Raw genomic sequence first — 12,798 nt, 5'->3', positions numbered from 1 at the left:
AGTATGAGACAAGATATATGAATGCTTTTTTTTTCAATTGGAATCCTAGGATAAGGATATGTGAGTGCTTTTTAAAAAATAGATATCCTTATTTAAAAAAAAAACCTGACACTCATATCAGCAAAACAGTATTTTGGCAACAATATGGACCCAAAGCTAAGTGACTTCAAAGTTAATGTAGAATTTATGATATTTAATAGTCTTTTGCCATACTACTCTATCATCTCTTCCTTTTCTGTCACTGAATTCCTGAGCCATCAATTCCCCACATGTTTTTGCTGAGATACCAAGTTATTGCTTTTTTTCTTGACTAATACCAATCTCTCAATTCTTCTCAGGAGGGTGTCTGGCCAAGTTTACTTTACAAATCCACAGGGAAAATAGGGTTAGATGGACTAACAAATATGATGTGTCTTTACATATTAAACCTACCCCTCTCTTGGAAACTCTTGTTTTATTTCCACTTGATGATGACTAAGTAGTTCGGCTGTTTTTGAATTGAAAACCTGAAAAACATATTGCAATATTAGCATAAAAATGCAGGTATATATCAAAGATGTTTAAAGTTACGCAGCAACTGAAGTTCTCATTCACTGATAGAAAAAGTCTGATCAGATGAAATACTGTAGAAGATGTTTGATTTTCTCTTCAAATGGAATCATAAAAGTTATAAGGCAGCATCTGAAATAACTTCTCTTTAGATAAAAAGAAACTTATTGACGATAAAGGTAAACTGTGAGGCAATTCCTTACTCCTTAAAAAACTAAAATGGCTCTCTGGTTACTGGAAAGTTAATTCATTAACCAATTGATAGTACAGATTTCTTTTAAGAGAATAGGAAAACCAAGAATGCTAAAAGAGAGCTGAGAGCTGATATAATGCTAATAGTGATGATGTAGGGTTCCACCTTTCATTCACCTTGGATGTAGAGACAAAGAGTCACAGATGCTCAGGTAGGGATGTGTACTGTGTGAATTCTTTCAAAGGAAGTACAGTGATGCATCTAGCTCTTATAATAGGGAAATGGAACCCTGTTAGCAGGGGGAGAAGTGTATACTGGCCCCATCCAGTTGACTGCTCTCTGGTCATACTTGTCATAAATTGCTGATCCTTGATATAAAACATTAAAACCACTGGATGAAAGCTAACAAAGAAGTGCTATATAATCCCCCACAATTTTAATGCTACTAAATAATGTTTTTAAAATTTAGCAACATTCTTTCACATGTATTGTTTTCCACCTTGTAGTACCTATACTTGAGTAAGTAGCAAATTACTTACTCTCTCAGGCTAAGGATGCATATTTTAATTAAAATTAATTTCCCAAATCTCTGTAATTACAGCAGTAAGGTCACTTCCAATTAGTTAGGAAAGTGTTTCCATGCCTAGGTTTCCTGTGGGAGAAAATCGCCTGTTCAAAGCAGACTAAGAAAAGAGAAAGTAATGAGTCTGTGACTTGTTGCTTTCCTCCCTCTCCCACACACCTTCTTTTCTGGAGGAAATAATAAACATAAGGAAAACAAAAGGGCAAATTCTGAAGTCTGCCGAGTAGAAAATACCTTACAAGTCAAAGGTTAACCCAACACTTCATAAACAAAAAGCACTTGGAAGAACCCCATGTAATAGTCCTGTGATTTACAGCTTAGCATTAGGGTATGTCTCTAGGAGGCCAGCTCCATCAGCATTTGGGTATGTCCCTAGGATGTCAGTTCCATTTGTCCTGTTTCATTTGCTGAAGTATCCCTAGGATCTAGAATAGTGCCTGGCACAGAGTTGGTGCTCAATAAATATTTGTTGAATATCTGAAAAATACAGTCTATTACAGGTACTTATCAGGAGAAATATTCTCAAATAAAATGGAAAAGTTATATAGCAGAAAAACTTTACTGTAATAGGAAGCTACAGTTGTATTATTGTTATTCATATTACTGTGGCTCCCCTGCTACTCTCAAATCCCCAAAGGACTCTAGGTTAAGAAACAAGGTGTTGCTTTTTGCTGGGTAGATTCATAAAGACCTCAATAGCAGACCACTGGACTATGAATTGAGTGGGATCCCTCTTCCATCACCTCCTAGTTTTAACTGGGGTAACTTCAGGACCCTTACACTACAAATGGATTCATAGGCCTTTGGAATAGGCACAGAAAAGGGAAGGATTTTGGTAAATTCTGTTTGCCATATTAAAGCATGAAGCCATCCAATCACACAGCATTTGGACATACCAGGATGAAGCCTGGACCTCGCTACTCCATTAGAGCTCTGAACCTTAGGAGAAAATTGACACCACCTATAGGTGTTTAGGGTCTGACCCTATGCACCACTCTCAAATTTGCGGGACACTTTTTAGATTTAATATTTTTGGAATCTGCAATTTTCTCAGCGCAGCACTAACAGAAACATAATGCGAACCACAAATGCAAGCCACATACTAATTTTAAATTTTCTCATAGAAAAACTAGTGAAAAGAAACAGATTAAATTAATTTTAATAACACATTTAAGCCAGTCTATCTACAAAGTACCATTTTGACATGTAAAAAAATATAAAAAATTATTAATAATATCTTTTTAAAATACTAAGTCTTTGAAATCTGGTATATATTTACAGTCTACCTCAATTTGGATTAGTCACATTTAAAGTGCTCGGTAGCCAAATGTGGCTACTGGCTATTGTATTGGACAGTGAAGTTCAAGAGGACATTTTTCCTTATATATGTAGGTTCACACGAAGAATCATAATGAAGCCTCCCAGCCATTCATGCGTCTGTAGGTGGACAAACATACAAAGAAGGCTAATCATGTTTCCACAAGACTCTATGGTGAAGGGTAGCTAACTCCACATGAGAACACATTGCCCAATAGCAAGAATGCTGGTCAGTTTTCTTTTTCAAGTAGATTTCAAAGGTCAGTTAAAACTTCCAACATACAACAGACAGAATAGATGACTATCTTTAAGAAGAGAAATTAAAATGAATATTTTAAGACACGGTGAGTCTATGGGAGCTAGAAAACATGCTTGAGATCCTCTGGCCCAGCGTCATCAAAATGTGTTCCCTGCATCTCTAGGACCCTTCAGAAGCTGGGAAAACGGGACAGGGAACTCCAGCTGAGCCTTGGGACTGTGCCCTACCTTAGAGTTCACATTTTGACTTCAGTTTGCAGATTTAAATGCTTCCAGAAAAAAAAGGTTAACAATGGAGTTCCAGGGCATCAAATTGGTATTAACTGATCAACACTTATGTGCACATATAGTAGTATCATTCGTTGGGTGTCAGGCAGGCGGGAGGGGGAAGAGGGGATGGGTATATTCACACCTAATGGGTGCAGTGCGCACTGTCTGGGGGATGGACATGCTTGAAGCTCTGACTCAGGCAGGGCAAAGGCAATATACATAACCTAAACATCTGTACCCCTGTAATGTGCAAAAACCAAATGGCAACACCAACTGAAACCCGAAGCCCTAATGTAATGCTATCACATTTACAACGTGAGATCCAAGAGATTATACAATACTGACAAACAGGACTAAACTCCAGGTTTTGTGAATATCAATTCAGTGGTATTCCAGTTCAAAATCATGTATTAGTATCAATGTATTAGCATTAACTAATGATGATTTTTCTTTGAACAGTTATGAGTCCATGTGGGACAGAGATTATAAGTGTACAGGGTGTGCAGGTGGGTGTGGGTGCACAGTGCTGGCTGCTGCTGAGAAAGGGTTAGAGGGAAGCAAGGCTAGGGCAGGGAGAGCAGCTGCAATGTGTCTGTAGTGATCCAGGTGAAACACACGAAGGGCTCCAAAGGGCTCCACTAGGAGGGCAGCAGCAGTGGGGCTTGAATAGGTGAAACACACGAAGGGCTCCAAAGGGCTCCACTAGGAGGGCAGCAGCAGTGGGGCTTGAGTAAAGTGAAGTGCACATGAAGAGAGATATTTAATTCAGGAGGTACAAGCAGGGAAAGGAGGAATACTCAGGGATGATGGATTAGCACGACTGAGTAGGCAGTGTTTACCAGGCAAGGGGTAGGGTAGGAGCAGTAGTTGCAGGACAGGAAGGTGTAACAGGATTGCAAATTTTAGTTTAGATAATGTGTGTTTGAGGTGTTGCTTGGACATATGAGGGAAGATACTCAGCGCTCAGCTGCTTCTATTTTAGAGCCGAAGCTTAACGAAAGAAATTCGTTTGCAGAATTTCACAGGGGCCAGAGAGGCAGATGAGAACTTCACGGTTGGTGTAATGTAGAGGCAAAAAGCACAGGCCCCAGAGGCACACAGAGCTTGGGGAGGTCAAGCCCCAGCCCTGCTCACGTCAGCTGTTTGACTTTAACTTTCATGAGCCTCGATTTTTTCATCTGTAAAAGGATGAAATAAAATAATTTATGAAGAGTATTTAGCACAGGGCAGGCACAGAGTATGCATCCAACAGATGTTACCACTTTTGGTTGTTGCTGCTTCTGCTACTATTTTTTCATTACTATTTTTTCATTACTATTTTATTACTATTGCCACCACCACCACCACTGATAGGTGATAGGATTAGAAATCATCAATTCTATATTCATTTCTAAGCCCAAATCATGTTTCAATTCCAGATTTTGTTTTGGGTAAGGGCAGTTTAAAAAGAAACAAGGAAAATTAATGTAGCAAAAGAATTTAGCATAGTGCTTATACATAGTATACACTCAAAAATGTTACCATTACTGTTGCTGCTGCTGCTATTGCTACTTCATTATTATGATTATTACTACCACTATTACCTATAAGTGGTAGAATTAGAATTGGAAGTCACCAGCTGTATATTCACCTGTATGTCCAAACTATGACTCAATTCTAGATTTGGAGAGGGATAGTTAAAAACTGAAGAAGAAAAATTGTTTTTATAAAAAATGTTTAAAATTAACTTTCTGAAATGATGTATGCGTTCTGTTTTATAAGAAGAGTCATGGAGAGATGAAATGCTATCCTTACTAAGTAACTGTCCTGTGGGCTTGCCTCACTCATCCTATGACTAATTCAGCTGTCCCATCATAAACATGCACATTCATTTCCCTCCCCATGTGATTTCCCCATTAGCCTACTCTTTTATGGCACACTAAACTTTACTATGTGATAAGACATTATTCAGGAATGTAAACTCCCTCTCGAAAACACCATGATACTACATAAATGAGAAAGACCAAAAAATAAAAATACTAGCTACAAATACATTACATTGCAAATTTGACCAGAAAAGGCCTAATGACATCTTCCAACAAACCACAGACTATCTTCTTAGCTTTGGCCTAAATCATAAAAAAAAAAGATTAAAAAAAAAAAAGGAAAGTAGGAAGAAAAAAAGAAAAAAACAAAGCCGCAGAAGAAAACACAGCCAACAGCATTACGTTTTTCTTAAAAATAAAATTGTAGTAAATGGTATATGCATACATCTAATAAAGCCACAGTTGCCCATGTCAGCTTTTTCCAAGAGCCTCCAAGTTTTATCTTAGGAAGATACTTCTTATCTAAGAGTTCAAGTCAACACATCTGAGTCGTTATAGGCCCCTCACTGCTGATTTCAATTCACATAATGAGTACCTACCACCTGCCAGATGCTATGTCAGGCTTTGGGGAAGAAAACAAAAGACACTGTTATGCACCTCAAGGAGCTCAAAATTGAAAGCTCTTAACATTTAGCCTTGTGAGACACAAGAAGGCTAGAGTGGGTGGCAGCTTTCTGATGAGAATGTGTTCATTCCGCTTGTGCAATGTTATGCGCAAGAAAACAAGCAGATATCGTGGGGAAAGAAATAAGCAACAATAGAATCACAACTCTAGTTATCACAAGAGTGGCCTCATTCCAGCTATGAGCCAAATGAGTTTCACCAAATTTATTGTGCATTGGTCCCTGGCCCATAATGGGTGCTTAATAAAGAAGTGTTGAATAAATAAATGAAAGAAAGAGGAAATCAATCTGTAAGCCTTATGAGATCTCTAAGTATGATGAGACAACTGGGGCCAGGGCAATGTTTCCTGCCAAAACAAGCACGGAACTACAATTCTAGTCATTCTTCATATACACTGGCTGTTGGAACAAAATGATTACGCAACCATTATCCACAGTGACACACCTGAGCCCTGCCCAGGACCCACTGAATCTGAGTCACAAGAGGATCATAACCTGTAATACTCATTCAAAGGCAACATTTTTTATAGATCATGCAACCGATTTATGTTTTTCTTGGTGAAGATTCATTCATTTATGACCATAATCAGAACAGACATTTGATTGATAGGTGGAGAGGTGGCCTTCCCCATTCTGCTATCTCCCCTTTACAGTACTCCAGGCAGCTGGGGAGCCCAAGGAAGTAGTTAGGAGGACTAGCTTCAGAGTGTAACAGACTTGGACTTGAATCCTAGCTCCACCAAGTTACTCTGTGACCTTGGGCACAATCCTCAGCCAGTCTAATCAAGCACCTGTGTAAAGGAGCTTACTAATACTATCTACATGACAGAGTTGTTACAAGGATTAAATGAGAAATGCCTCAACACAGGACTTGATACATTTGAAATCCCAACACATTCCAAGCCTTTAAAAAAAAAAATCATTCAACATAAGGGGGGGGAAATTAAGTTACCAATTTAAAGAATGAAGTTGACTGTTTATGCTGAAACTTTTGTCCTATAAAGAAACGGCCTCTCCTTAAAACCTGTTACGTTGGCCAGGTGCGGTGGCTCACGCCTGTAATCCTAGCACTCTGGGAGGCCGAGGCGGGTGGATCATTTGAGCTCAGGAGTTCGAGACCAGCCTGAGCAAGAGTGAGACCCCCGTCTCTACTAAAAATAGAAAGAAATTACTTGGACAACTAAAAATAGAAAAAAATAGCCAGGCATGGTGGCACATGCCTGTAGTCCCAGCTACTCAGGAGGCTGAGGCAGAAGGATTGCTTGAGCCCAGGAGTCTGAGGTTGCTGTGAGCTAGGCTGATGCCACGGCACTCTAGCCTGGGCAACAGAGCAAGACTCTGTCTCAAAAAAAAAAAAAACCTGTTACGCTAATTCTCTTTCCAAGAAGTTCCTACTCTGCAATCTGAGTAACCGCGTGCCAATCCTGATTCACTTTCCTTATCAGATAAATTAGAAATTTTCCTTTAGTACAAAGCATATGCATAGGCTCCTAAGATTAATACTTTGACAGTCTGACAAAGAAATTACCATGTTCCAAAATTACAGGTTTACTACTAAAATAGAAGAAATGAAGTAATTAAACATACCCAAGTCAGAAGTTTTAAGATTTTTTGGGCAAGGTAAGAAAGAAAACCAGAATTAAAATTCTGTTGACTTATTAAAGAGAAATAAAAATCTATTCAATAAAAATATATAAAGTACTTCCTGAGCAGTCTTTAAGTCTTGTTCATCTTTGTATTCCATAAAACATCTTGGGCAACATGATAAATGACTCAAAAGGAGGTCTCTGCTCCCAAGTTCAGCAGGTATACAATTATAATACAAGGGAGGTGATAAGAGTTATTAACATAGGTACAAAAAAATGCTATAGGAAGGGGGAAAAATTCTGGCTAAGGGTTGAGGAAGACTTATAATAAGAGATGGTAGTTGAGCCACTATTTAGAGGTATAATAGAATTTCAAGAAGCGAATATGGGGGATAGTGGCAGAGGCATTTCCCTCAGATGAAAAAGCATGAATGAAGCTTTTTCTCCTTATGGGAGAAAGCTAATATTGCTAGCAGAGAAAAAGAGAGAAGAAAGTTTGGAGAGGTTATTGGTCTTGTGAAAGCTGAGTTATATATGCAAATTTAATGAATAATGGCCAGGAAATTATTTAAATATCTTTAACTTTATAAGCTTCGTTATGACAGTTCTTATCCTCTTTATTCTTTCCTGAGAAGGTAAGCAATTATTTTTTGAGTCATAATTACAACGTGGAAAAATATGACTGGAATAACTCCTGGGAATCATCTTGTGATTGAAGCACTTATTCAGCAAATCTTTTATCTGCATTTCTCAGGGAATGGTTTAGCAACCTCTTTCCTTATAACCAAAGGGAAAAAACACCTTGCTAAACCATTCCCAAGTTTTTCTCTACTCCAGGCAGGATCTCTAAGTCTTTTACCTGCCTCTAGAGCATTCTTTCATAGTTATTTCTCAAGGAGCAGGCAAGTTTATGGATCAACTTTTAGATAGCGTACTCTAAGCAGGATGGGAATCTTCTGAATTTGCACCTTAGCTTACTCATTGAGATCATGTTATATAGAGCCCAGTAAACAGGACTCAATTTTTGAAGGCTCATGTTGTTCCTGTCACACACAGAACAACTAATTGTGGTAATATGAAGTTGATCAATTCCTTCTTCATCACTGTAGAAAGATATCGTTGGGGCACCAGAATCTGAGGGACCAGGAACAACCTGCAGTAGATAAAGAAGATTGCTGGGCTACAAGGACAGCAATAATAAAGAGTGAAAAAGAAGGTAAGGACAATCAGGCTGACTCCTAAAAATGAAGCCTACAAAGTTATGAAATATTTTACCCACTTTCATATAGAGCAAAAGCTATAGACACTTGAGAACAATTGTCATGCTTGGTTTGGCCTCCACAATGCTCTGTGAACAAGTTGCCAACATTTAAAAATCAGAAGATTTCATAGAAAACTCTAGACTACCAGCTTTACTTAAAGAATCTGAAGATCCGGCTTTGCATTCCTCCTCAGCAACTGCTGGCTATCCCCTTGGTCTGAGTATCTCTCCAGTCTGCTTCCCCATTTCTACCTGCCTGGTCCCTGCAGGTACTTGTGTGGGCAATTCTTGAATATGGCTTTAAAATCAACCCACAGTTAGCTGGCACGCATGTCTTAATGGTCTTTCTTAAGTTAGGAAGACGGTAATGAGAGTGTGTATTTTATATATTAATGAAATCCAGTTGAGCAGACTTTCTTACTTATGATTCAGTATTACTTTATAAACATTTATATGAATATAAGACAAAGTGAAACCTGCCCTGGGTGATCAAAAGATAAACAATCCAAGAGATGATAGAACTATGTCTTGGCAGCTCAAACCAGGGGTAAGTCATTAAATAAGATTCAAACTAAAATTGGATTAAAAGCTTCTCACTTTAGAGGCGCTTTTGTCAGGATCAAAGCACAAAAGCAGTTTTTAGTCAAGTGCCCGCTAAACCGAACTTTGAAAAAATATATATGTTGTGTGTATATATAAGGTATATGTATAGATATACACATATATATTTGTATATATGTGTATATATATACATACACATACTAAATAATGCAGGAAAAAATGATTTGAGGTAAAGAAGAGGGAGCTAAATAATCACTAAATATTAACATCAGCTTGCCAGGTTGTTCAAATGTCCATTGAAAGCATGGGCTTTTACCACCAAGCACTCATTTAAATTACTTTTAAATTATCTTACTGAATTCAGTGCTAGCTCACTTTAAAAGCAAGTTTCTTAATTGCACAAAACAAATTAATCAGCAGAGTCACTTAAACAGTACTTTTTAAATGGTAAAACTCTGCTGTCATACATGATAAATAAAATGAAACAGAATTTTCCTCTCACATTATGCTGTGAAGAGCAGAGAGGACAATCATTTGTTTGTAATGGGCAAAGTATCAGAACTGAAATTTGTGAGTCTTTGAAATTAAATAAAGATTCTGGCAAAAGCAATATAGTGTGACTGTTTCCTAATTTGTTCTGCCACCTCCCTCAGTATTCAACCCTCCCTTCTGTGGGAGAGGATGACAACGCATCATCACGCTAATACTTTATTCGTCTACTGCTGGAAAGGACGCTGTGTTAGACTACCACAGCCGTGACACAGCTTTCCCCCCATCCAAGGACGTCCTGAGCCTCGCAGGCCAAATGCTCCTGGGGAAGACCGCTGCAGTGGTCAGTGTGGCCACCTGTCCCCTGCTGCAGGCGGGTCGCTCTGTGCGGATGCTCGGAGAGTCCTAGCTCCCTTTGGGGGAAGAGTCCCCCCATTAGAAAGTGACACAGCCCCACCACCAAGGCTGAGACTGCTCAACTCGACCGCGGGGGTCGCGGGAGGCCGAGATCCCCAGGCCCGGGTGGGGCAGCCAAAGCGTGGCAGGTCCCGCTCCGGCCTCCCTCCCTTGCCCAGCGGCCGGGGGCCGCAGGCGGGAGAGGGACAGGATGGGGACGTGACAGCCAGCCCCTCCGTTCCCGGGCTCCAGCCCCGGCTCAGAGCCTCTTCAGATGTCACCCTGGGCTCACCAAAAAGCGCGTCGAGCTGGTGCCCTGGTCCACTGCCCCCACCAACGGCCCCAAAACTGCTTTCTTCGCGGCTGCCATGAAACCAGCTTCAAGTCGGCCGGCGACTGCGACCGGTTTCCCGCGTGACGGCGTCGGGTGGGGGAGGGGCGGGTGACGAGTCGGGAGAGCGAGGCGGCGCGCGTCCCCTGAACGCTCGGACCGCGCTAAGGCGGCCCCTTTACCCGCGCGCAGCCTTCTCACCCCGCCCCGCGGGCCCAGGCCCCGCCCCCCCGCCGCGTTCCCCACGGCTCCGGGGGCGTGGCGGAGGGGGGGCGCTGTCTGCCCGGTTGGCCAATTAACGAACGCGGAAAGAGGCTGAACGTTTGGACAATCGGAGCGCGGTGAGACGTCACGGGGGCGGGGCCTGGGAGCGGTGGAGGCGGTGGCCCACGGATTAGGTCACGTGGGAAGCCGGCGAGCAGACAGCAAAGCCAGCTGCAGGGCTGGGGATGGAGGTGGGTGCTGCCCATTGGCAGGGAGCGTCACTGGCCGGCGGAAAGAGCTCACCTCCACCCGTGCCCTGGGGCTGTCCCCTGTGGATGGGTCCCAAAGTGCAGAACTGCTTGTTCCCTCCGGTGGGCTTTGCAGAACACGACGTGAGTCTCTGTGTGGACCCGCCCGGCCCGGCATTCCCGCGCTTCCCACGCCCCGCCCACCTCCCCGCACTTGGCCCCTGATAATAATAGGAATAATTCCTTTTACAGGGACTGATCCCTTGTAGGGTCACCTCAGGGAGCAAAGCGAATCCCTCACTTTTGTAGGCCTTTCGGGGACGGTGAACGCGAAAGTTTTTTCGGTTTAGCATTTAAGGAAAACACTCAAAATTAACCTCCTCAAGTTCCTTAATCGACCATTCAGGCGGAAGGCTCCCGGCACCTCCCTGTCCTGACGTGCTCTTGCTCCTTGCTTGGCCTCACGCTGGTGTCCCCTCCCCCACACGCCATTTCCTCTTCTTCATTAACTGCTTGGGATGGCAGAGGGAGAGAAAAGGGACTCTCACTTGACCTTGAACTTACCTTGCCAGAATCTTTTTGGGTCTTGTGTTCTAGGGGCTTTCAAACTTTGGACCAAGACCCACAGTCCAAAATAGTTTACAAAACAAACCTGGGCGTGAGTGTGTGTGTGCATATTTATTTTATACATGTTTATAAAAAATAGTTATATATATTTACATATATTGAAAAATGTTTCCAAAACAATATTGGTCCTTCCATGGTATGCCTTCTGTATTTTTATTCCATGGTATATCATATTTTTAAAAATGCTGGTTGAAAATCCCAAAATTGCCTATGTAAATTGTAACAGAGGGAACGGCAAATCGCTATGTTCTCTGTCAATTTCACAAGCACTCTGCTATTCCAACTCTCTCATTTCTTTCCATCCCTTTCCCAAATTTCAGTGTTTTGGACCATCATTTCTATTGTTTTTCTCTCTTGCCTTACTCTACACCACCTCACTTGTCCACCTCTGTGTTTATAGTTTTACCACACTTGTTCTGGAAGCAAATTTTCCTATACTCTGTCTAGACATCAGATTCTAGTGTTCCAGATGAGGCCTGCTTATGGACATGCTGAACTTGATAACTATTGATAAACTGGCTTACTTTAAGATAGGGGCACACATGAGTCAGTGCTTCTCAATTTCCTGGGAGAGGAAAAGAGACAGACAGGCATGCAGACAAACGTTAAAGGAACTAGGTCAACTTACCCCTAAAAGGCATGAAAGGCATTAATTGAATGAATGATATAGATAAGGATTTTCTTGGTTCTAGAAGGCAGTAAAAACAAAGCCACCAATCCTACCACATCGATCCATTAAAAAAAAAATCGCTGACCATGTTTGAACTTTCACATACTTTTGACTCTCAGATTCTAACAGGACAGCAAATTATTTGTTTAGCAGAACAGTGGGATCAGAATTCAGAGATTTCAGAATAAATAAGTCTAGATGTACATGAGAGATTCTTAAATTTATTGATCGTGTGGTTCCTACAACGATGTGTATTCCACATCATCATTCCTTTCACCAAGACAAAACTGAAAAGCCAAAATATTTGAGCTTTCAGGAGTCACATCTAAGCACTCTCAGAGACCAAGAAGGGTCGTAAATGGAGTTGAGCTTAGCCTATCTCAACTCCACACTCTAAGTACTTACTCTGAACTCTCAGCCTATCTCAACTCCACACCCTAAACACTTACTCTGAACTTTCAAAGGTCTGTTTTCTCGTATCTTTTCAGAAGTATCTTGGGTTTCTTATCCAGGGATTCAAGCAACCGTGGATCAAAAATATTTGAAAAAAAATTAACAATAAACATAATACAAATAAAAATACCGTGTAACAACTATTTACATAGCATTTACATTGTATTAGGTATTATAAGTAATTCAGAGATGATTTAAAATATATGGGGGGGAGAGGGGGTTGGGACCAAGAGCTTCCAGTCGCGGTTGCCCGACAAGGGCAGCTTCCCGCTGGGTCACTTCGGTGAATGTAAAAGCTTTAAAGAGAAATTCAT

At 41.1% G+C, this 12,798-nt stretch overlaps 1 protein-coding gene across 1 annotated transcript in view; it reads right to left on the bottom strand.

Annotated features, from left to right (window-relative positions):
- The window catches only part of GK (glycerol kinase), a 71,724-nt gene extending 61,226 nt beyond the window's left edge, over positions 1-10,498 (bottom strand). Inside the window, exons 1-2 of the mRNA XM_012638701.1 lie at positions 10,244-10,498; positions 433-506 (exon numbers count right to left, since the gene is read on the bottom strand). Of these exons, the coding sequence (XP_012494155.1) occupies positions 433-506; positions 10,244-10,321 (152 nt within the window). The 5' untranslated portion in view covers positions 10,322-10,498. The remainder of the gene's footprint in view (positions 1-432; positions 507-10,243) is intronic.
- Between the last annotated feature and the right edge of the window lie 2,300 nt (positions 10,499-12,798).

Source organism: Propithecus coquereli, unplaced genomic scaffold (genome assembly GCF_000956105.1).
Source record: "Propithecus coquereli isolate 6110/MARCELLA unplaced genomic scaffold, Pcoq_1.0 Scaffold132, whole genome shotgun sequence".
NCBI classification, from domain to species: domain Eukaryota; kingdom Metazoa; phylum Chordata; class Mammalia; order Primates; family Indriidae; genus Propithecus; species Propithecus coquereli.
The sequence above is the reverse complement of the archived record's forward strand: the minus strand, read 5'-3'. Positions and strand labels throughout refer to the sequence as shown.